Source organism: Rhinopithecus bieti, unplaced genomic scaffold (genome assembly GCF_001698545.2).
Source record: "Rhinopithecus bieti isolate Rb0 unplaced genomic scaffold, ASM169854v2 scaffold_56100, whole genome shotgun sequence".
Taxonomy (NCBI): Eukaryota; Metazoa; Chordata; class Mammalia; order Primates; family Cercopithecidae; genus Rhinopithecus; species Rhinopithecus bieti.
In genome coordinates this window covers 188,077-213,204 of record NW_016821518.1, presented here as the reverse complement: position 1 = coordinate 213,204, position 25,128 = coordinate 188,077, and the positions used below count along the sequence as shown (strand labels likewise).

The following is a 25,128-nucleotide window of genomic DNA, read 5'->3' as shown; positions in this document are numbered from 1 at the left end:
CATCTCGATACATACAGACCCACCATCGTCTCGGTACATACAGACCCACCATCATCTCAATACATACAAATGCAAGTTGCGTACCTCCCCTTCTGACAGCACCCCCAGCAGACCCCAGAATCAAGTGCTGTCCGAGGCCTGCCCCCTCCCCAGCTGAGGCTCTGCCCTGGCTTCTTGCTCTGCCCTGAAGGGTGTGGAGAAAGGAATTCCTTTGAATTGGGAGAGAGGACAAGAAGAATTTCCTTTGGCCAGCAGACAATTCCAGTGGGAAGCGGGATGAACAAAGAAACTGGGGTTGCAGCTTCCTAAGCTGGAAGACGCCACCTGCCCTTTCCTGGGTCTCGTATCAGGGGACTGGAGATGGGCCCCGGGCCACACACAGAGAGCCCCTTTCCCCGGGAAGGTCATCTCTCCTCTGGAGGATGGAGCCAACCACACAACAGCAGGGCCTCAGCCAGGCGTCCTAAAAACTGGGCCCCTCCGCTCTGTGCCCGGGGGACCCCAGTCTGGCATGACCCCTCCGTACCCACTGACGGCTGCATAAATCCAGAGCCACCCACACCAACGGGCGGCAGGAGCCGTGGGGTTTGTTCCCGTCTTCCAAACGGACCAGCGGCCTAGAACACGCCATTCCCTGTCAAGCATGGGTGGCCTGGCCAGCAGCGGGCCATGGGCTCTCCACGTGTTGCAGAGAAAGAAGAAGGGGTCTACCTAAGGTACTGAGTTTCCTCCTTGGGCTTCCCAGCAAGATCAGAGAGGTCTGTAGCTCCCCTTCCCCGTCCTCCTCTCTGCACCTCCACGCCAGCAGCCCAGCAGCCCACACTCGTCCTCTTCAGCCAGGCAATTTTACTTAGAGATTTTGCCACAAGATAATTTTCTTCCTGGAGCTTTCACGTTACCTGCACACCCCACATGCGGTACCTGTCCTGAATGGACCCACTGCTGTTCATCTGGCCAACGAATACGAGGGCGAACCTGAGGCATGTGAACCTGCAAATGTCTGGCCACTTTCAAAGTAAAAAACAGTAGCATTACTGGGTCCCAACTTTGAACTAGGTCCTAGGGATACAAAGAGAGACAGCAGCACTCCGGTTTCATTGAGCCCACTCTAACAGGGTAGAGGCACAGAGAGAGAGACAGTGAGTGAGAGAGAGAGAGAAAGGAATGAGGAAGGGGGGCAGCCCCAGTCAGTGGCAGGAACGAAAAAGGTGGACAGAGCACCGAAGATGATGCACAGAGACAGGAAGAGTGGGGACCCGCAGGTGAGGTGGGGACAGTGGGGACCCGCAGGTGAGGTGGGGACAGTGAGGACCTGCAGGTGAGGCTCTGGCAGGACAGGTAAGGAGTGGACAGTGAGGACCCACAGGACAGGTGAGTTGGGGACAGTGAGGACTCGCAGGACAGGTGAGGTGGGGACAGTGAGGACCCACAGGTGAGGCTCCGACAGGACAGGCAGAGGTGAGAAAAGTGAGGACTCGGGGGTGAGGCTCCAGCTCACCCTTCATGAGACAAAGTCCCCATCTGAGCATCTCGGGACACACAGCTCGGAGCACTGTCTTACAAACGCACTCAGAAGGGCAACTGTTTCTCAGCTTTTGGGTAAGAACTGGGGCTCCTAAGGCAGCCCATGTGCCACCCAGTCCAGCACTGGCTGTAAAAGTATCACTCGGAAGCTCCAAAAACACCAGAGTCCGCCTGTGAGACCCGGAGCGTGTGCCTCGCCATGGTCACTCCCTGTCAGTGGGTTTCGGAGCCAGCGCCCTGGAGAAGCCACAACGCCCCGGTCACTCCCCTTCGCGAAGCCTTAACACGAACACACTCTGCCTAAACAGAGATATTTCAAAATCTCCCACTGTCTGGGGCACGAGCGCCTTAAGCAAATACCAAGTCCAGTGGCTTTCGGGAGCTGCAGGCTGCCAAGGATAACACGTTACGGTGCCGAGGAACACAGGCGGGTAAATATGCGGCCTAGCGATGGCGCCTTTGAAACATGGAGGCTGCAGCAGCCAGGTGGGCCCTCCCCAGGGCTATTTTCCTGCTTTTCCTCTGTTCAGGACCACCCTTCGTGAACATCAGGGCTAAGAAAGGAACAGCTCTTCTCGCAGAGGGCAGAAGTAGGGGTGGGGGCGTCTACACAGGCAGGGCTTTGCTGATTTGCAGCTTCCCGTTCAGAGAGGGACCTTCTGGCTCAGGAATCGAGGGCGTCCTCTGCTTTGCAATCAACCCTACTCAGCCTTTTTGGGGTCAGCCGCCACTGAAATCACATGGCCCCTGAACCAGCTACAACCACGCTGGGCCTTGGGTCTAAAACACAAGCCCACAATTTTTGCCTTAGGAATGAAAAGAAGAGGACAAATATAGCAGAAAGGAAGGGAGTGGTGTGTTTGGAGCGGGAGCACAGGCACCGTGGCACCCGCACTGCCCCCCTGTAGTTGTCAGGGTTCCCTGCAGGGACCGGACTCATAGGAGAGACGTGCAGACGAAGGGAGTTTGTTAGGAATACCGACTCACACGATCGCGAGGGGAAGTTCCACAGCAGGCGTGTGCAGGCCGAGGAGCAAGGAAGCCAACAGCGCCACCTTCGTTCTGCAGCCCGAGGCTGGGGAGCCCCTGGCAAACCACGGGTGTGAGTCCGCGTCCAAAAGCTGCAGAACTTGGAGTCCGATGTTCGAGGGCAGGAAGCCTCCAGCCTGGGAGGAAGGTGAGGCTGGAAGACTCAGCCAGTCTCCCCCTTCCATGTTCCTCTGCCTGCTTGTACCCTGGCTGCACTGTCCCCGCCCCACCTACACCAGTGTGAACTCACATTACCTCAGCCCTGTCCCCACTCCGTCTACACCAGCGTGAACTCACATTACCTCAGCCCTGTCCCCGCTCCGTCTACACCAGCGTGAACCCACATTACCTTAGCCCTGTCCCCGCTCCGTCTACACCAGCGTGAACCCACATTACCTTAGCCCTGTCTCCGCTCCGTCTACACCAGCGTGAACCCACATTACCTTAGCCCTGTCTCCGCTCCGTCTACACCAGCGTGAACCCACATTACCTTAGCCCTGTCTCCGCTCCGTCTACACCAGCGTGAACCCACATTACCTTAGCCCTGTCCCTGCCCCACCTACACCAGCCTGAACGGACACTGGCTCCTCTCCGCTATTTTCTAAGTTGCAGCAGATTCCACACAGCTGATACCAACACTCTTTTCTCAACAATTCCAGGCTAGAGCCGACAAGTCAAATATAGAAGTCAGGTGGCCTGTGATGAAGAGATGAGGAAAAACACACTTCCTCACTCAGCTAGCTACATCTGCATTTAATTAGTTACTGACCAGCGTGTCATTCTAAATATAGGGAAAATAGCACGATTCAGGAATCTCTTGGTCACCACCAAGCTCTGTGGTGAAATGCTTTGCTCTCAAAACCACCCAAGACAAAGCACGTGGCCTCGTGTCCCCTTTCTGTTAAATGCATGCTGGGAGGCGCCCCTTCTCCTTCCTCCCACCCCCACGTCTCCCAACCTCCCGTTCTCCTTCCTCCCACCCCCACGTCTCCCGACCTCCCGCAGCTGCAGCGAAGAGCTGGAAGGGAAAGTGGAAACCTCTTCATGGGTGAAATGGGCCCATGCTTCTACAGCCCTCGGTAGCCGTGGGACACGGTGGGACAAAATGTTTCATCACAAAGGAGGTTGAATTGCCTTTCTCGATCTTCTGCAAATTAGTAATTTAAAAGTGCTTCCTCCCCTACTGACTCTGCGCTGGTTCCTGCTGCCTCACCAGAGAAAACACCTGACCGTGTTCTCTAACCCTGGAGATGCTGGAGGGCACCGTGTGGGGAGGACTCGCCTGATACGAGGTCCTGTGTCCCCACACTTCCTGTTGGACCTAAAGGCTAAACAGGGGTGAACGTACAAGAGGCTCCAGGTGTCCACTCCTGGAGGCAGCGTCCCTGATGTGCTGAGGCAGCAGAGCAGCCCTCCCGGTCGTCTGCACAGGAGCGCCCAGTGCAGGCCTCAGGTGGTCCCGGCCGCAGCAGGTGGCCACCTCAGCAGCAGCCTCTGCACGGGGTCCTGCAGGCTGGCGGGCCCTGCTTCTAAATTCAGCATCAACTCCCTGCGGGAGGTGGTGCTCCGTCGCTTTCTGAATAGTTTCCTGAATTGGATATCAAGTCTGCTCCAAGACCACACGGCAGTTCGGACGGAGTTCGGCAGACCACGCGAAAGACACGCACGGATGTGGCCAGCAGAGTCCTCTCACGCGCCTCCAGTCTCCAAATGAGGTGGGTTTCATCGGGGGCCCCAACTGTTGAGGGATAAATATCTGTGTCCTGTGTAGAGACCGGGCTCTCAGTGTGGAGGGAAAAGCTGGGAACCGTGCAGGGCCCCAGCCCCACCAGGAAAAGAGGACTCTGGCCCAGAGGCGAACCCACGCGTGTTAACACGTCCCCGGGGCTGAGCCTGCGGAAGCTGCGGGGGCCTGGTGTGGGTCAGGCCTGGGTAAGGGGCCTGAGGTCCATGATGCCCTCGACACTTGGCCTGCCCTGGACCACGTCCTGCAGCTGGACGGGCGACACTGTGATGCTGTGGACGGTCCAGAACGCCGTAGCCGCAGCCAGGGGGCCGTGCCGTGCCGCTCAGGGGTACAAAGCGCTCCAACCCCCCCAGACACCTTGCTGGACACATCGGCCAGCACAGAGGGCAGCAAACGGCCACCGCTGTCCAGGATCTCCAGAGCAGAGAGCAGCCAGCAGCCGCAAGACCACTGTCCCCGTTCCAGGAGCAAGATGTCCTCCAGGGTCATGGGGCCTAGTCAAAGGGCACAGAGGCCAGTCTGAAAGGTTTCTCGCTGGCCAAATAGTGACAGTAAGTGACAGTAACTACTGATAACTCAAATAAAACAGACACTGCGGAGTCCACACACCCATAGAAACTGTGAAGTCCACACACAGACACCGCGAAGCCCCCCCACTCCCCCCCACACACACCATGGAGTCCACACACACACAGACCCCGTGGAGCCTGCATACACACACCGACACCACGGAGTCCACACACACGTAAAGAAGTGCAGGTGCCCACTGCAAGCCTGATGAGGAGCAGGATGTGTGCTTGTCCTCACCTTTCCACACAACAGGTGCAACCTGCCCCAGGTGCTAGAGCCAACCCCCCTCAGCAAAGAGGCAAATCAAAACCACACGCGCGAGGGAGGCAGCAAGAAGGCCGTGTCACCTCCAAGATATGTCGGAGAGAGCTGCACGGCCTAACCTCACTGTGAGGAAACACAGACAGCACAGGTGTCAAGGTGTTCCACAAAGAAAGTGCCTCAGAACCTTCAAAATATCAAGAAGAGCAGCGTCAAGGTGGGGCTGAGGGTATTCCAGGCGGAGGAGATTACAGAGACAGGGCAACTAAACGCAGCGCGATTCTGAGCAGGGGCTTCTCCCACGGCACCACTGGGACGGCCTGGCCCAGCACCAGGTGTGAGTTGTGTCCCAGTGAGCACATTCCTGTCGTGAGGGGAAGCCTGGGCTGCAGGAGAACGTACTCGGGATGACACGCATGAGGCTGGTGGCCTATGCCAATGGCTCAGGGAGAACAAAAAGTTCTTTGCAGTATCCTTGAAACTTTCCATGAGTTCTGGTGGTTTCAAGGGGGAAAGAGAAATGGGCAAAAAGATGCAAACACTTTTCACAGAAAAGGAAACCCACACGGCCAAGAACAGAAGACGATGCTCACCGTAACCCGTGACCAGCAAGTGCAAATCCAGGCGCGGTGAGGCCCCCTTGACTCCTGCCAGGAAAGTGAACCCCCTGGAATTCTGAGTGCTGGAGAGCCAGCAAGAGTGCCGGTGTCTGCAGGTACCTCTCTTCCGTGCCCTTGGAGCTGGCAATTCCACTTTCAGGTACAAACCTAAGAGGAACACACGTGCACAGCCAGAGGTTTGTGCACGGGCGACGGCAGCACCATTCCTGAAAGCAAAAACCAGGCGGCAGCCCAAAAGCCCGTCCACAGGAGGACAGGTGGATGCACGCAGCAGGTTTGCTCAGCAGAGAAACCAAACGAACTGCAAACGACAGATACAGAGAGCAGGGCAGGGAGCCCACAGACAAACCCACCCTCGACAGACACACAGAGCGGGGCAGGGAGCCCGCGGACAAACCCACCCTCGACAGACACGCAGAGCGGGGCAGGGAGCCTGCAGACAAACCCAACCTCACATGGCCAAGTGATTTTCAACAAAGGCTTCAGCACAATTCCATGGAGAAAAGAAAGGTCTTCAACAAATAATGCTGGGACTGAATAGCCACATGAAAAAAAACTAACCTTGACATTTACTGCACGCCACATACAGAAATTAACTAGAGACGGACAAGAGACGCTGACAGGAAAGTCAAAACTAGAAGCTACCAGAGAAATGCAACTTCTCCTTCGGGGTAAGCAAAGGTTTCTTAGGAAAAAATTTAACTAGAAAACAGTAAATAAGTTGGACTTCACTGATATTAAACACTTCTGCTCATAAAGACACCATTAAAACATGAAGAGGGGCCAGGCACGGTGGATCATGCCTGTAATCCCTGTGTTTTGAGAGGCTGAGACAGGAGGACTGCTTGAGCCTCAGAGGCTGAGGCTACAATGAGCCGAGATTGGGCCACCGCACTCCAGCCTGGGTGACAGAGTGAGACTCTCTCAAAAAAAAAAAAAAAAAAAAAGCCACTTACAGGGAAAAAATATCCACAATCCATACACCTGACAGAGGACTTGTATCCAGAATATGTCACAAAACTCTTTAACTCATTACTAGTAAGATAAACAGGCCAGGTGTCGTGGCTCACGCCTGTAATCGTAGCATGTCGGGAGGCCAAGGCGGGTGGATCGCCTGAGCTCAGGAGTTTGAGACCAGCCTTGGCAACACGGGGAAACCCCATCTCTACTAAAATACAAAAAATCAGCTGGGTGTGGTGGTGGGCACCTGGAGTCCCAGCTACTTGGGAGGCTGAGGCAGAATTGCTTGAACCTGGGAGGCGGTGGCTGCAGTGAGCCAAGACTGTGTCACTGCACTCCAGCCTGGGTGACAGAGAAAGACTTCATCTCAAAAAAAAAAAAAAAAGGTAACTCAATTTTATGAAAGGTGAGATTAGGGCATTTCACGAAAGGAGATTTATGAATGGCCAATAAACCACAAAAAGGTGCTCACCATCATCACCAGCCATCAGGAAAATGTCAGACCACAGTGAGACACAGCTCGGGGCCACGAGAATCATGAAAATGAAGGCCGATGGTGTCAACGCTGCAGAGCCCGCACCTGCTGACGGGAAGGCAGAACAGCACGAACGCCGGAAAACTTCCGCAGATTCCTTTAAGGTAAAAATACCTTTCCCTGTGGTGTGCCAATTCCACCCCTAGGTAGTTCCCAAGAGAAACGGAAAGGTACATCCACAGACAGACAGACAGGAATGGTAACGGCGCCTTTCTTCCAGTAACCCGAGCTGGAGACTACAGCATCGAAACAATCATGGGTCCGTCACACGAGGATGAGGAAACAGTACGGAGCCAGCAATACGAAGGCTGGAACACACGATCATTCGGCCGAGTGGAAAGAGAAACGCAAGAGCACAGCCGTGTGGTTTCACGTACGTGTGAAATTCAAGGGCTGGCAACAGAAGCCCTGGGGCTCCAAGTCGGGCCAGTGGCTGCCACGGGGACTGGAGCCGGGAGCGCGCAGGGTCCTTCCAAGGGACAGGTCTCTGCACTTGACTGGGGTGTTAGTTACACAGGCATGCGAGCTGTCAGACATCGCAGATTATCCATGTTGTGCACAAATTTCACACGGAAATCTTGTACTTTGCTGCACGTAAATTCTGCCGCAATTTTCAAAAGCTGGATAAACTATAATGAGATGCAACTACATGGATGGACCTTAACAACAGCAAGGTTTAAAAGTTCCAAAATACTACGTACAGTGATACCCATTGTATGAAGTTAAAAAGGACTGAAGTTAAAATTTTTTTTTCAGATTTGTATAGATACCAAATACTTATTTTAAAAGGAGAACAAGGGGGGAGGAGCAGAGAATTTGGGCGGAAGGAGGCAGGGGATACGCGTGGTCACCTGCGAGACGTGAGAGGACTGAGCTGGCTCTTGTTTTAGGTGGCAGGTCCATGGGTGTTTGTAACACTATGAAAATAAAAAATGTAGGTGTGGAGTCCTAATGAGGGAAAAGAAGTCAGGCTCGGGGGAGCTGGGGAAGCAAAAAGAAAAAGATTGGCTGTACGTCTGTCTGCCTTTCCTCATGGTCCAGGACACACAGCATTTCTGCACAAATAACTCACCTAACTCACAATCTTCCTCTGCCCAACTTATCAGCAGACCCTCGGCTGAGAGAAAAATACAGCTTAGCTCCCTGCAACCTCAGTGTTACCAGCACTGCTCGTGGCCCTCTCCAGCACAAGCACCGCCTTTAAAACCCCGGCAAGGCTCTGTCTCCGGCCAGTCAGCTCCTCTCTGCTGATGTGCCCGTTGCTTTCTTGCAACCTATCTTCGTGCTTTCTCTCTTTTTTTTTTTTTTTTTTTTGAGTCTCGCTCTGTAGCCCAGGCTGGAGTGCAGTGGCCGGATCTCAGCTCACTGCAAGCTCCCCCTCCCAGGTTCATGCCATTCTCCTGCCTCAGTCTCCCAAGTAGCTGCGACTACAGGTGCCGCCACCTCGCCCGGCTAGTTTTTTGTATTTTTTTTTTTTACTAGAGATGGGGTTTCACCGTGTTAGCCAGGATGGTCTCGATCTCCTGACCTCGTGATCCACCCGTCTCGGCCTCCCAAAGTGCTGGGATTACAGACTTGAGCCACCGCGCCCCGTGCTTTCTCAAATAAAACTGCCTTTCTTGACCTACAGCTGTCTTGGTAAATTCCTTTACCACCTGCACCACTGGCCTTGGTTAGTCGCTACCCAGGAAGAAGGTACCGTTATAATCACAGAGATGAATAAAACGGGCCGTGCTTGAACAAATGATGAGAATGTGTCCTGAACCAAGGGGCATGATTAATTTGATTCTGGGCTCCTGAGATCCTAAGATCTAAATTTAAAAAGAAGAAAAAGAGGCCGGACGCAGTGGCTCACGCCTGTAATCCCAGCACTTTGGGAGGCCGAGGCGGGCGGATCACAAGGTCAAAAGATCGAGACCATCCTGGCCAACACGGTGAAACCCCGTCTCTACTAAAATACAAAATTAGCCGGGCGAGGTGGTGGCACCTGTAGTCCCAGCTCCTCAGGAGGCTGAGGCAGGAGAATCGCTTGAACCGAGGAGGCGGAGGTTGCCATGAGCCGAGATCGCACCCCTGCACTCCAGCCTGGGCGACAGAGTGAGACTCCATCTCAAAAAAAAAAGAAAAAAAAAGAAGAAATCATAATGGAAATTAGAAAACATAACTGAATAATAACTAGAGCTTTATATTCAAATTTACGGACACCCCTACGTACTAACTTCTCCATAACAGGAAAACCAGTTGCTTAAATCTTACATTAGAAAACAAAAGCCTGGAGAGGAAGGGCCCAGCTCAAGGGTTAGGAACACAGCAGAAGAATGAGCGCAAATAAAGCAGATGCAAAACCACAGGTGGGAAAGTAAAGAAATAAAGGGACTTAGTGGAGAAGGAGGCCGAGGGCAGCCGTAGGGGTGGAAAGGAGAACAGCCTCCGAGGCGGGATGGGCCTGGGGCGCCACAGGCCATGCTCAGAGCGCCTGGCGGCTGCGAGGGTTCTGGATGGCGCTGCTGCTCGGGGTCTGGGGCCCGGCTACCGCTGCATCCCTGTCCCCTCGGTTCAAGGACTGGCAGCGAGGATGAGAACGACCAGGCTTGTCTAACCCTCCCCACAGCCTCGGGGTTGCCACAACAACACTGCAGAGCTGGCTAAGTGGAGGCAGAGCCTTTGGGCTGTCCCTGTCTGCAGCGCCTGCCCCGCCTCGGCCCTTCTCACCCCAGCCACACGTGTCCCTCTCCTCTCACCTGAAGCCCCAGTTCAGAGGCCTCGGGGCAGTTCCAGGAAGGCCACGTGGCTTCCTGTGCATGTGGACAGCCACGCGGCAGCTCCCCAGCGAGGACGGGAGTCGGGGGACGCGGCAGTTCCCCAGCGAGGACGGGAGTCGGGGGACGCGGCCGGTTCCCCAGCGAGGATGGGAGTCAGGGGACAGGAGGGGGCAGACAGAGGCTCTCCACCCTGAAACCCTGAATGGCGAAAGGAAAAGAAAACCTGGCCAGCTCAGAAGCAGGCAGTGCTCTAAGAACCGCTGGACCCCTGGGTGGAGCTGCTCTGCAGACCTTGTCATAGACATTTCGTTTGAACATTTCAAAGAGGCCTGGAACCCAAATCATTGTAATGAACGAGATGTTTAAAGTCTATTTTCTTTAAAAGCCAGGCTTCTTGTTTTCTTTGTTTTATTCTGCTGAAGTTTCCAAGAACACAAACAACCGAGACGAGAACATGCAGAGTGTGCCAGGAGGAAACGCCGCGTCAGGCACTGATCGATCAGAGGCCGGCGGGGAAGGGCATAAACTGAGTGACGGCTGCCTGAGCACCCACGGGTCCCTCGCAGGACAGCGCCACGTTTAGACAGGGCTCTGTGAGGACTCACCCCTGCCCCTTAGGAACCTGGCCACGGGACAGTCACGGGGGAGGCCTTCCACAGCCTTTCCGGACACCTGAGCCCACCTAATAGGCTGGAGGACAAGCCGTCTAGGCGCTGTCACGTGACGAGAACGGTGTGCAGTGAGGCTCCACTCTTGACAGCAGTGGGTGTGGGGCGGGTCCCAGGGAGGATGGAGACACTTCATGAGCAAAAGGTGAAGATCTGTTTAAACTGTCCTCAGTTGCCAACCCTAGAGGTCAGGAACCGTATCTGCCCCGCTCTAACGCCCTCTGCACATACTGGATCCAGAGTGAGTTTCAGGTGACGTTCATACTGGTCAGCCGGGCAAAACCCCGGCGTCCTTCCAGGATGTTCACCTCTCGTCCTCATCAACTCCACAGGGCAGCCAGCACCTGGGAAGCTGCCCACAGGCCCAGCCTCACAACATCTGCAGACCTGCTCCTAAGCCAGGCACAGGGGCTGGACGACGTGTCAGACCAGGCCCAGCCTCCGACCCAGACCGAGCTCGGGGGCCGGACGACGGGTCAGACCAGGCCCGGCCTCCGACCCAGACCGAGCTCGGGGGCCGGACGACGGGTCAGACCAGGCCCGGCCTCCGACCCAGACCGAGCTCGGGGGCCGGACGACGGGTCAGACCAGGCCCGGCCTCCGACCCAGACCGAGCTCGGGGTCCCAGCACGCTCTTGTTCCCAGGCCTCCCTCCCGCTGTGGGGGCTTCATCATGTTGATGCTTCAATGCACCTTCAATATGAAACAAAGACACCCCTGCGGCAGGGAGTCAAACCCCTGAATACAAGGAAACCCGTTTTTGATGATGTTCTCTCTAGACGCTGACAAACAAGACCACGGATCTGTAAAAATGTCTCTTTGGAACCAAGAGGACATGAGTTAGCCTGTCCTCAAATTTACACAGCTTAATCTCCCTGCCTCATAAATTCGTCTGTCTTTCTACTTTTTCTGCTTTTCTCAGGGTCCTTCCTCTTCTGTCATGGTTTTGGTTTTTGGTTTCTGAACTATGAAGACCAAATCTAATCTCTGTGATAAAGTCTGAAGAGCCAGGGCAGTATCTGTGTGTCCCACACTGAACCCCAAATAAAACAGAGGTTCTGTGCCCTGTTTGTTCCCTCCCAGACACCCCACCAGTCACCAGGAGGGCAAGCGTGCCACGGCCAGCTGGTCTTACGTATCCCAATGCAACTGGCTGCTGCCCACAGCTTATCAAAGGTTTTTGCTGTTGTTTTTGAGATGGAGTCTCACTCTGAGGCCCAGGGAGGGCAGTGGCGCGATCTCAGCTCACTACAAGCTCCGCCTTCCAGTTCAAGCAATTCTCCTGCCTCAGCCTCCTGAGTAGCTGGGACTACAGGTGCATGTCACCGCACCCGGCTAATTTTTGTCGTTTTAGCAGAGACAGAGTTTTGCCATGTTGGCCAGGCTGGTCTCGAACTCTCCTGACCTCAAGTGATCCGCCCACCTCGGCCTCCCAAAGTGCTGGGATTACAGGCGTGAGCCACCGCACCAGCCCCAAAGCTTACCAAAGTTTTATCTTAGCACTATTCCATGATTTATTTAAACTAAACCCTGAGAACAATTCAGGTCCCTAGTGTTGGGATCAAGGCTTCCCCGGTCAGACTTCTGCACCACGGTCTTTCTCGGACACCCCTGGCATCAGTGGGCTTCCGCTCCCAGCACACCCTCCCTGTTGCTCTCCCAGTCCCATGGTGGCCGAGACTGACAGAGCTGGACATCGATCCACTCTCATCTCTCCTGTCCTCTCTCCCGGACAGCTAAAAGGCATTTCGAGGGCCCGATTCCCCGCTTCTTCCCGTCTTTCACGCTGTTCCTGCTGCTGAGCTCGCTGATGAGATCCCAGCACTGCCCTGTCAGGCGACTCCCGGGCCTCGCTCTCCGCTCTGTCCCGGCTCCCGGCTTCTGAGGGCCCACCGAGCTTCTCTCCTGGATCTCCCACACCTCCGTGAACCTTTTCCTTCCCACCCTTCGGTGAACATAAGAAAGCTACGAAGGAGACAGAGGAGGGAAGGGGATGACTTCAGCATTTTCTCTTTTCTCCTGGGGCAAGATGGAAACGAAGTTGTCCCAGCTGGGATCTGTGTCCTGCGGAGAGTTTAAGATGCTGCAAGGACAAGGAGGTTCTCATCTCCTGCCAGTCGCCAGCTGGAACCTTGCTGCTGCTGCTGTCGCTGGAGAAAACATACGATCGCCACAAAATACTTCAGGAAGAACAATTTTAAACCGAAAACGAAGATTACCACAAGCCTGTCACCCAAAGACAACAAAGCACCACTTTCCGTGTGGTGGGCTGAGCTGTCCTTGGTGGACACTGTCTCAGCGAGGAAAACACTGGATGGACCATCTGAGCATAAAAACATGAGCCCAGGGAAGGGTCAGGAGAGAGGGCTGAAGGTTCTGCGTAAGAAAACGGGAGAAATCTGAGGCGTTTTGGTCTAAGAAGAAAAGAGACGAGAAGAAAGAGATCCAGGCACCAGGACAGGGGCCGCAGCAGCGGGTGCCGCCTGGGGGTTCTGCCTTCCTGGGCCGGCCGGTGATCCTCAGTTCTACCCCGTCTGCGCGGGCATGCCTCTCTCAAACCTCCTTCCCGGGCTGGCCGGTGATCCTCAGTTCTACCCCGTCTGCGCGGGCATGCCTCTCTCAAACCTCCTTCCCGGGCCGGCCGGGGATCCTCAGTTCTACCCCGTCTGCGCGGGCACGCCTCTCTCAAACCTCCTTCCCGGGCCGGCCGGTGATCCTCAGTTCTACCCCGTCTGTGCGGGCACGCCTCTCTCAAACCTCCTTCCCGGGCCGGCCGGTGATCCTCAGTTCTACCCCGTCTGTGCGGGCATGCCTCTCCCAAACCTCCACGTGTACCAAGACCTTGTGCAGAGGCTTCTGGTGATCAAGGAAAAGAGCTGGGTCAGGAGGAGAGGAACAGGCGGGTCCTGTGTGAGTCCCTGCATAGGCAGGAGCCTGGACCAGGGTGGCCTGGAGACGCTGAGCGGCACCCCAGGAACGCACAGAAGCCCAGGAACCCGGCCGCAGAGAAGGGACAAATACAGATAAATGTTCTTAAAGTTTATTTTAAAGTAATTTTTAAAATATCTATAGTCGAGTGTAGACTATACAAGCAACCACCTGTTATTCAGTCATTTGTTCTGCTGTTTTTGAAAAGTCTTTATAAACAGTGACCCCCACGGAGACCCGCCGGAAACTTCTCCACCGTGACCCTCCTGTCCCACATTAACGTTTCTATTCTCCATCATAGTCAACGACCTGAAGCTTCTTTGTATCCAAATTGTTCTCAGAGAGGCCGAGAAGGAAAGCTGAGGAGTGAAGGACACTCTTCAGGCTCTTGATAGAAAATGCAAAGTTACGCTGACAAGATGGCATCAATTTAGACTGTCCACAATACTAAGTTATCTCCTTTTTTTTTTTTTGAGATGGAGTCTCGCTCTGTCCCCCAGGCTGGAGTGCAGTGGCGCAATCTCAGTTCACTGCAAACTCTGCCTCCCGGGTTCACGCCATTCTCCTGCCTCAGCCCCCCCAAGCAGCTGGGACTACAGGCGCCTCCACCGCGCCCGGCTATTTTTTTTGTATTTTTTAGTAGAGACGGAGTTTCACCATGTTAGCCAGGATAGTCTCGATCTCATGACCTCGTGATACGCCCGCCTCAGCCTCCCAAAGTGCTGGGATTACAGGCGTGAGCCACCGCGCCCGGCCTAAGTTATCTACATTTTTTAAAGTGTTATTAATTCAGTTTTTAAAAGAATCTCACTAATCTGTGTTTGAATACAAATGACTTAAATTCATAGAAAGTTTATTAGTTGTTTGTACATCCACTTCTGAGAGTCTGCTCCTGTCCTCTGCCTACTTATCTATTTTTCTTGGTGTTTTGTTTGTGTTTGTTTGTTTGTTGACACGGAGTCTCGCTCTGTCTCTCAGGCTGGAGTGCAATGGCGCAATCTCGGCTCACTGCAACCTCCACCTCCTGGGTTCAAGTGATTCTCCTGCCTCAGCCTCCCAAGTAGCTGGGATTACAGGTGCCCGCCACGCCTGGCCAATTTCATATTTTTAGTAGAGATGGGGTTTTGCCATGTTGGCCAGGCTGGTCTCAAACTCCTGACCTCAGGTGATCCATCCGCCTCGGCCTCCCAAAGTGCTGGGATGACAGGCGTGAGCCACTGTGCCCGGCCTTTTCTTAGTGTTTTCTTATCAACCTTTATTAATCAGTAAGGTTATTAATCTTTTAAGTACCATATTTTCCGATTTCATCCCAGTTTATCTTCATTTAGCTTACATCGCTGTCTGCTGTGCAATTTTACATTTTTATATCAATGTACTTATCATGATTAACTCATTAAGTGCAATTAAATAGCAACAACCTATTGACCTTAATTTTTAAGGTTGTCTAATAACTTTGATATGGCTGGGCTGCGTCCTCACCCACATCTCACCTTGAACTGTCGCTCCCACAATTCCCACGTGTCGTGGGAGGGCCCCTCTGGGAAGCCACTGAGTCACGGGGGTGGGCCTTTCTTTTCTAGTGATAGTGGGTGAGCCTCGGGAGCTGACGGACTTCAAAGGAGGAGTTTCCTTGCACAAGCTGCCTTTCTCACCTGCCGCCACGCCAGACACGCACGACTGGGAGGCCGGCCCGGCCACAGCGAACTGCCAGTTGATTGGACTTCTTTTTCTTTAAAAATTACCCAGTCTCGGCTGTGTCTTCATCAGCAGCATGAAAACGGACTAATACATTATTAGTCTAATAATCATTAGAAAACTGATTTTCAAGAACCACACTAAAATGTAAGATCATTTAATTATTCAACCAACATGTACACATGTACACATTACAAACGAAAGAAAGTTACTTACCGAATCCAAAAAGCAAAGGTAAGACCCAGAGCTCTGGGCAACTGCTTGATTTTTAGAGTATCCGACTGTGGAAAAAAGAAGAGCAAAACTCTTATAATTCAGTTTCCCGCAGCAGTTCTCTTTCCTAGAGCTTAGTATACGGTATTCTTTTTTTTTTTCAAGACAGAGTTTCCCTCTTGTTGCCCAGGCTGGAGTGTAATGGTGCGATCTCAGTTCACCGCAACCTCCCGGGTTCAAGCGATTCTCCTGCCTCAGCCTCCCGAGTAGCTGGGATTACAGGCGTGCACCACCATGCCTGGCTAATTTTGTATTTGGGGTTTCTCCATGTTGGTCAGGCTGGTCTCGAACTCCCAACCTCAGGTGATCCGCCCACCTCGGCCTTCCAAGTGCTGGGATTACAGGTGTGAGCCACCGCGCCGGCCAATATACGATACTCTCTAAGAAAGCTAGGAACATTTTGCACTGCCACCAAAAACGTGCGTCAGCTTTCAAAGGAATGAAAGGAAAGTCAGAGAGAAACAATATCCCGCCTCTGGTAGGTGGCATAACGAGAACAAGGATAAAACACAGAGTCCACCGGGCACTTCATTAAAGTCTGATATGCTCACTGAAGGGAAAACAAATGAGATGGACCTTTACCGAGTACAGCACTAAGCTAAGTCCTGCAAATATTTTTTTAAACAAAATTAAAATACCCCTGGAAGGAAGTCTGTAAAGTCTACTCTGATGAAAGTCAGGATCCAGTCACAAGGGGGAAGTTGGGGGCTGGCACACGTGTGTGTGATGGGCTGGAGGTCACTGGGTTGGACACTCGGCAGGTGGTTTGCGTGTGTGTGATGGGCTGGAGGTCACTGGGCTGGATGCTCAGCAGGCGGTTTGCACATGTGTGATGGGCTGGTGGAGGTCACTGAGCTGGATGCTTGGAGGGTGATTATCTTGGCGTGCAGCTCTGTGATGAGCTGAATGTGCGGCCAGCATCCCCAACACCAGAGTGGGTGCACGTCCCATGACCCAGCTCTGACCGTAACAGACACCCACAGCGTCAACCCAGCAGAGCTCAATCTTCACGGCCACCGAGAGCAGCGGTGTCATCAGAGCTCAAAACTGGGAACTACCCAAGCGCAGAATGGAAAAGCTGGCAACACACATGACAAGAAGGCACCCTCCACACCCTCCAGGGCTGCACACACAGTGTGGGTGCCTCTCCCAGGCTGCTGGGCAGGGAAGGGAGCGGCTGCCGGGTAGGGGCACTGGCCTGGAGCACAAGGGCAGCCGAAATTATTCTGTGCTGTGAGAAACTAGGAAAGCAGCTGCCCTTGGGGAAAGGGGGTGACCAGCGGGACCTGAGGGGCTTCTGGGGCTGTGATCGTCTGTTCTTCCTCAGGGTCCCGGTTACATGGTGTGTTCAGCTTGCGAACCTTCATCCAGCCATACGATGACGATGTACGCTTTTCTGTGTGGATATTATATTTTAACAGGAGTTTCAAAAAGTCTTTGTCTTCAAAGATATCACAACTGAGCTGGAAAAAGAGCTGAACGATGACCTATGGTTAAATGCCAAATGAACGGGATTGAAACAGGGCTAGGGAGGCTTAGAGGGTCCCTGTCAGGGAGCTGTGGCAAGAGCCTGAGGCTGTTAAGAACGTAAACCGGCAGAAGCAGGCAGCCCAGGGCAGACCACCACCCTGGGTGCCGCTCTGTGGGCGGTGGGCAGTCTGGGCAGACAACATTATTTGGGGCAGCCTATGTTGGGAAAGTAGGCACTGGGCAGCTTCGTGGGAACTGCCTGTTGGGCTAAGAAGGTTCAATGTCCCCTGCCGGCAGGGATAGCCAAGGAAGGCATCTGAACCAAGAGTAACCGGCAGAAATGGACGTGTGGCAAGCTCAGCTTGGATGCGATGGCAGGGTGGATCAGAGGCGGCATTTAGCCCAAAATGAGGGTGCTGAGGAGGCTCCAAGGGGCAGGATACCCACTTTCCCTACAAACGAGGCTGGTAACACCGGGCAGCCAGGAAAGTCACACAAAGCAAAACAGATGTGCACAGAATTAAACAGTAAATCTCTCTGGTCCAAACCAAGACAAGCTGCAGAAAGTTGTGGGTCTGAGGGGACAGTGGCCAAGTGTGCATTTCAGCCACACCCATGTCCCTCTCCCATTTCCACTACACGGAGGGGCAGGCAGGGCTCCTGCCCCACGGGGGCTGCCCTGTTCCAGGAGGGGGGGCATTGGCAAACTCACGGCACCACTGGGACTGCGCGGCTGCACAGAAGTGAGACGCAGAGTCGCCCACCCTCTCTGCGTCCTCCAACCCGGAGCAGTGCCCCTCCGTAGGGTGGGGGGGCTTTGGACCAGGTAGCAGTTTAATTTCTAGCATTAATCCCTAAAGTTTAGCCAGCTCAACCCAGTTAGCCAGATGATCCCAGATGTCAAAAAGCCAGGGGCATAAACAGGTGCAGGCAGAAAATGCACCCGGGGTGGCGAGCGCCTGCTCTGCCCTGAGACGGACGGTGGGCCCTGTCTCCAGAGCTGCTGCAGCCAAGCCTCCATCATTGCTGCAGAGCAAGGTGAGAGCCCGGAAGCTCCCCACGAGAAACACAGGCGGAGGGCACCTGTGGGAGCGAAGGGCTGGAAGGGGCCTCCCACGAGGCCTTCCACAGGCACACCGCACTCACCAGGGCCTCCGCTCACAACGTGGCTTGTCAGTGTCAGGTTTCAGGAGAGAATGGTACCCGTGAACCTGGGTAACGAGGGAAGACTTATCTCACTAAGGAAGCTGGAAGTTTCTCACAATGAATCCTGTGCTTGGCAGAGACAAGGAATTTGCTTTAATATTACTGCCTTGAAGAAAGTCAAATGTTTGTGCGGGGCTCCTGTCTGGGGAGGCCGGTCCCTTTGTGAGGGGATCTGGTTGCCATGGTCTCGGCAGGAAAAACTCACATGGAGGCGAGATATTAACATTCCTTCCTCCTGGAGAGAAGAGGGTGGGATTGGGCTTCGTTTTGGTTTCAGCGGTGGCCACATTATTAGGAAATGCGGAGCCGAATCATAATAAATGAACCAACCCATTTCAAATACCCAGCACTTCTGAAAAGAGACACTTTGGATCTATGTTATCTAACGGTCAATGTAACTCTCCCTATTTAAGAAAAAATATTATTACAGGAAAATATGTCCCTCTCAGCTATAACCAAACCAACCCCATTTTATTAAAGTGTAGAACACGGTCCTCACGAGGTCTCCTTACCCACCTTCAGACAGGCAGCAGGACGGCTCATTTCAGCCCTTCACCTTGGTCCTTCAGAACTTTACAACAGATTGCTTTTATTGTTGATAGAATTCATACAAATGGGATGTGACTCAAGTTAGAGCTAAGCTATAAAAAGTATTTAATGAAAAGCAAAATGTTTTGAATATGGACGAATGTTTTTAGACAAGGAGTGTCACAACAGTCACCAAAATACTTTAAATTTGTTTTCATCCAACTATAAAAGATGCAAAACACCCTCTAATATTCTTTAACTTAAAAGAACATTAGGCCAGGCACGGCGGCTCACGCCTGTAATCCCAGCACTTTGCGAGGCTGAGGCGAGCGGATCACGAGGTCAGGAGATCGAGACCATCCTGGCCAACACGGTGAAATCCCATCTCTACTAAAAATACAAAGAAAATTAGCCGGGCACGGTGGTGGGTGCCTGTAGTCCCAGCTACTCAGGAGGCTGAGGCAGGAGAATGGCGTGAACCCAGGAGATGGAGCTTGCAGTGAGCTGAGATCGCACCACTGTACTCCAGTCTGGGTGACAGAGCGAGACTCTCTCTCAAAAAAAAGAAAAAGAATATTAAAGGATGTTTATAGTAGTTTCAAAAACCAATTTGTCTAAACACATTTCAGAAGCAAGTTGACACAGACATTCTACCAATTTATAAAGAGTTTTCTATTTCAAACCAACAAAAGATAATGAAAACAAGACACAACTTGGGAAAAACATCTTCCAAATACACAAGATGATGATGATGATGGACAGCTGCCAACACCTCCTGAGTGCCCGCTGCCCACCGTCCATCCCAGGGCGGAACAGGCACTCGCCTCCCTGGGTGCATTTCCTCCCCGCGCCTGTTTATGCCTCTGGCTTTTTGACACCCTGCCGAGCGCCCGCCGCCCGCACCTGTTCTGGACACCCTGCCGAGGGCCGGCTGCCCGCACCTATTCTAGGTACCCTGCTGAACGCCTGCTGCCCGCACCTGCTCTAGGTACACTGCCGAGGGCCGGCTGCTCACACCTGTTCTGGACACCCTGCCGAGGGCACGCCGCTGGCACCTGTTCTAGGTACCCTGCCGAGCGCCCACGGCCCGCACCTGTTCTAGACACCATGTGGATTAGCTCATTTCACACCTCACAGTGCTCCAAGACAGGTATTGACTACCACGGCCTGTTCACGAATAAGGAAATGGAGGCAGAGCGAGGCGGCCGTGGAGCCGACTCCACCAGCCTGGCCCCGCTAGCCTGGCCCCACACCTGAGTCTACTTCCCTCCTGCCTCTTCTGAGCCAAACAAAGCGCTGCAGGAGAAGAGCTGGGGCTGCGAGCTGCTCCTGTTCACTGAGACACCCCGCGGGTGAGCCTGTGATTATGTGAATCTCACAGATCTGAACAGGACCCAACAGAGGACTTAACTCCACAGGCTCTCACATAGGGACATTCCAGAGGGACTCTAAACCCTCAGCCACTTGCCCCTGAAATATGTCATAGCTATGAGACTCCCTCAGGACCAAGTCCACTAGAAAGTGGGGCAAAACCACCCATTCCTGAGCACGTTCTGAAGCAGTGGCTCCTGATCCTGGATGCATCTGGAATCTTCCGGAAAGCTTTTAAAAGCCCAATGCCCATGCTGCACCCCAGACCGATTACATGAGAATATCTTAGGGTGAGACTCAGACCTTGGTTTCATAAAACTCACTGATGATTCTAACATGCGGCAAAGTGGACGACCATTATTTTAGAGAAGGCGTGACTCCTCAAATCCGTAGGAACCTGTCCACCAACTAAAAATGCATCATCTGCCAACCTCGACTTTTTCAGCCCCACGCAATAGAGGCAGGCATAATTTTTTCAAGTCTTATACGGAAACTTTAAAGTCAAACTAAAAGCACCCTGACCTATCACAACCAAAGCTGAGAACACAAGCTAATCATTCAACATAGAAACAGAGGGTGAATGAAGAAACCTCAACACATCTTGACCCAGCATCATGAAATTTCAAAATTCAAAACCCCAAAAGAAAAATCTTAAACACTTTGAGAAACAATACCTTTAAAATAACAAGAGTCAGACTGGCATATGATTTCTTATTAGAAACACAGACACTAGCATATAATGAGGCAATCCCTTTAAAATTCTAAGAAAAATTATTTTGTACCTAGAATTCTATACCCAGCCAAACTGTCAATTGAGCATAAAAATATTCTTGAGCAAGAGAAATAAGCAGAAAAAAAAAAGGTTGAAAAAATAATGGCTGAAAAATTCTCAAATTACTAAAATTTTACTGGAGGAGCCCAAGGGTATATGTAAATATGCAGAAGAAAAAAATAGCAAACACAGAGATAGATGGATAAGTCTGAATCTGAAAATGGAGGAAGCTGGAATTCTACTAACTGTACCAACATATACACAATGCAAGTACCACAAGGAGAGGCAAGAGAAATAAGCAGGAAAAAGTTTTAAAAAATAATGGCTGGAAAATTCTCAAATTACTGAAAAACATTCATCTACACACCCAGGAAGCTCAACAAACTCCATGTAGGATCAACACAGAAGATTCGCAGCTAAACACATCATTGCAAAAATGCTGAAAGCCAAAGATGAGGACAAAATATTGTGACAAGACAAAATCACTTGTCACTTACAAGAGACCCTCAATAAGATCAATGGCTTACTTCTCACCGGAAACAATGAAGGCCACAGGCAATGGGATAGCACACACCCACTGTAAAACATCGTAAGTCAAAAATGTGTGGGGGCCTGGGAGCTGTGACTCACTGCCACTGCCCGGCATCACGACAGAACCAGTTTCTACTGAATTTGTATTTGCCTCTGAACCACCATAAAGCTGAAAAATGGTAAGTTAAACTGTCGTAAGTTGGGGACCATCTGTATTCACAGTGCTCAAAGAAAAACACTGTCAATTACAAATCCTATACCCAGCAAAGCCATCTTTCAAAAACGAAGAGGCAATTAAGACATTCTAAGATAAACAAAAACTGAGGGAGTTCACTGCAGGGCTGAAATGAAAGGACCCTAAACAGGAACTCACAAAGAAGAAATGAAGAACGGTGATAAAATTTACTACACAGGTAAATATAAAAGACAGTATTATTTTGGTTTGTAGTTTTTCCCACATGCTTTTAAAACAAATACAGAAAACAAGCCGGGTGCTGTGGCTCATGCCTATAATCCCAGCACCTTGGGAGGCCGAGGCGGGTGGATCACTTGAGTCCAGGAATTCGAGACCAGCCTGGGCAACAGGGCAAAACCCCATCTCTACCAAAAATACAAAACTTACCCAGGCATGCTGGCATGCACCTGTAGTCCCAGCTACTTGGAGGTTGAGGCATAAGAATCACTTGAACCCACTGGCTGGAGGTTGTGGTGAGCCAAAATCATGCCACTGTGCTCCAGCCTGGGTGACAGGGTGAGCCCCTGCACCCCACTGCCGCACACACACCAGAAAACAATTATAAATCTACATTCATGAAAATAACTTATGAATTTGTTAATGTTACACAATTGAAGCTAAGTATTAATTCAAACTACATTGTTATAAATTTAAGATGTTCATTGTAATCCTCACAGTAACCACTAAGAAGATCATTTAAAAATATACAGAAAAGGAAATGAGAAGGGAATCAAAATGATACATTAGAAATAAGCAATTAAACAGAAAAGAAGGCAGTAATACAGGATTGAGGAATAAAAAAGACATAAGACATATAGCAAGCAAACAGCAAAATGGCAAAAGTCCTTCCTTGTCAATAATCACTTTAAATGTAAATGGAGTAAATTCTCCAATTAAAGGCAAAGACTGACAGAATGGATCTTAAAAATTATGATCCATCTAAATGCCGTCTATATGAGGAATTCACTTTAGGTCCAAAGGCACAAATAGGTTGAAAGTGAAACAAGGGAAAGAGATATTCCATGCAACTAGTAATCAAAGCCTGCTGGCGTGGCTGTACTGATATCAGACAAAATAGACTTCAAGTCAAAAATTATTATAAAAGACAAAGAAAGACTATATCTTGATAAAAGGGTCAATTGATCAAGAAGATGATGTAACAAGTATAAAACTGCACACATCTGATAAAAGTGTCACAAAATTAAGTAAGGCAAAGATTGACTGAACTGGAGGGAGAAACAGTTCCACTGCAACAGTCGGAGATTCAACATTCTACTTTCAATAATGGATAGAACATCTAGACAGAAGAGAATAAAGAAACAGAGAACATGAACAATACTATAAACTAACTAGACTTAAAAGAAATACACAGAATACTCCACTTGACAGCAGCAGAACACACATTCTTAGGTGCACAGGGTGCATCATCCAGGACAGATGACACGTCAGGCCATAAAATGTACCTTAAACATTTTTTTAAAGATTGAAATTATATGAAGCATCTTCTCTGACCACAGTGAAATGAAACTAGGAATAAATAACAGAAGTAAAGCTGAAAAATTCATAAATGAAAGCTAAACAATATACTCTTCAGCTACCAATATATCAAAGAGGAAATCATAAGGCTAATTAGAATATACTCAGAGACAAATGAAAACAAAACACAACAAACCAAAACTTTCAGGACGTAGAAAAATCAGTGCATAGAAAGGAATTTACAGCTATAAATGCCTACATAAAAGAGGTCTAAAATCGAGAACCTAAAAGTACACCTTAAGAAGCCAGAAAAAGAAAAATAAACTAAACACACAACTAGCAGAAGGAAGGAAATAGTGAAGATTAGAGTGAAAATAAATAAACAATAACAAAGCAATAGCAAATCAACAGAAAAAGTTGATTCTTTGAAGACGGTCAACAAAATTGACAAACCCAACTTGACTAAGAAGAAAAGACAATTCAAAATGCTGAGATAAAAAGTGAAAGTGGTACATCACTCCCAAACTGAACAGAAGCTAAAAGGATTATGACAGTATGAAGAACTGTCTGCCAAAAAATTAGATTACCTAGATGAAATGGACAAATTCCTAGAAGCAAACAAACTACCAAAATTGACTCAAGAAGAAATAAAAAAAAATCGGAACACATCTATAACAAATAAAGAGATTGACTCAGTAATTTAAAAAACAAAAAACAAACAAAAAAAAAACCTCCCAACAAAAAAGCCCAGAGTCAGGTGACTTCACTGATGAATTCTACCCAGTGTAGAGAATCACTAACACCAATCCTTCCCAAACTCTTCCAAAAAAACAAGAGGAAGAAACACTTATTCTATGAGGCCAGTATTACTCTGATACTGAAGTCACACAAAGATAACATTTGAGTAGGAACCTATAGGCCAATATTCCTTACGAATGTATATGCAAAAATCTTGAACAACATACGAGCAAACTGAATCCAGCAGTATACTAGAAAGATTATACACCATGAACAAGAGGGATTTATTCCAATAATGCAAGGACGGTTCAACACAGGATATCAATCAACATAATATACCACCTTCACAGAATAAAGGGAAAAAACTATATGATCATCTCAAATGGGTGTAGAAAAGGCATTTGACAAAATCTGACACCCTTTCATGATTTAAAAATTCAACAAACTAGAATTAAAAGGGAACCTCCTTAGCATAACAGATGGTATTTATAAAAACCTACAGCTAATATCATACTCAGTGGTGGAAGACTGGAAGCTTTTCCCCTAAAACTGCTTAGGAGAACCTAAGCAAGGATGCCCACTTTCACCACTTCTATTCAGCACTGTCCTGGAAGCACTAGCCAGAGCAATTAAGAAAGAAAAAGGCCAGGAGTTTGAGATCAGCCTGGCCAACATGGCGAAACCCCGTCTCTACTAGAAATACAAAATATTAGCTGGTTGTGGTGGCACACACCTGTAGTCCCTGCTACTCAGGAGGCTGAGGCATGAGAATTGCTTGAACCCAGGAGGTGGAGGTTGCACTGAGCTGAGACTGTGCCACCGCAGTCCAACCTGGACGACACAGCAAGACTCTGTCTCAAAAAAAAAAAAAAAGAAGGAAGGAAAGAAAGAAAAAGAAAGAATCTAAATTGTAAAAGAAGAAGTAAAATTATCTCTAGTCATAGATAACGTGATTTTAAATACAGGAAATCATAAAAACCCACAAAGAACAAACTATTAGAGTTAATAAAAATTGCAGGATATAAGGTCAACACTAAGAAAAATCAGTTGTTTATCCACTATAAATAAGCAACCTCAAAGGAAATGAAGAAAACAATTCACAAAACTTATCACAAAGCTAAAGTAATCAAAACAACGAGACACTGGTGTAAGGACAGACATACAGACCAACGAGACACTGGTGTAAGGACAGACATACGGACCAACGAGACACTGGTGTAAGGACAGAC

General features: G+C 50.4%; 1 protein-coding gene across 1 annotated transcript in view; it reads right to left on the bottom strand.

The window, feature by feature from the left end:
• Window positions 1–25,128, bottom strand: part of LOC108520856 (UDP-GlcNAc:betaGal beta-1,3-N-acetylglucosaminyltransferase-like protein 1) — a 111,511-nt gene that overhangs the window by 72,931 nt on the left and 13,452 nt on the right. The window contains exon 9 of the mRNA XM_017860398.1: window positions 15,516–15,580. Coding sequence (XP_017715887.1) covers window positions 15,516–15,580 — 65 coding nt within the window. The remainder of the gene's footprint in view (window positions 1–15,515; window positions 15,581–25,128) is intronic.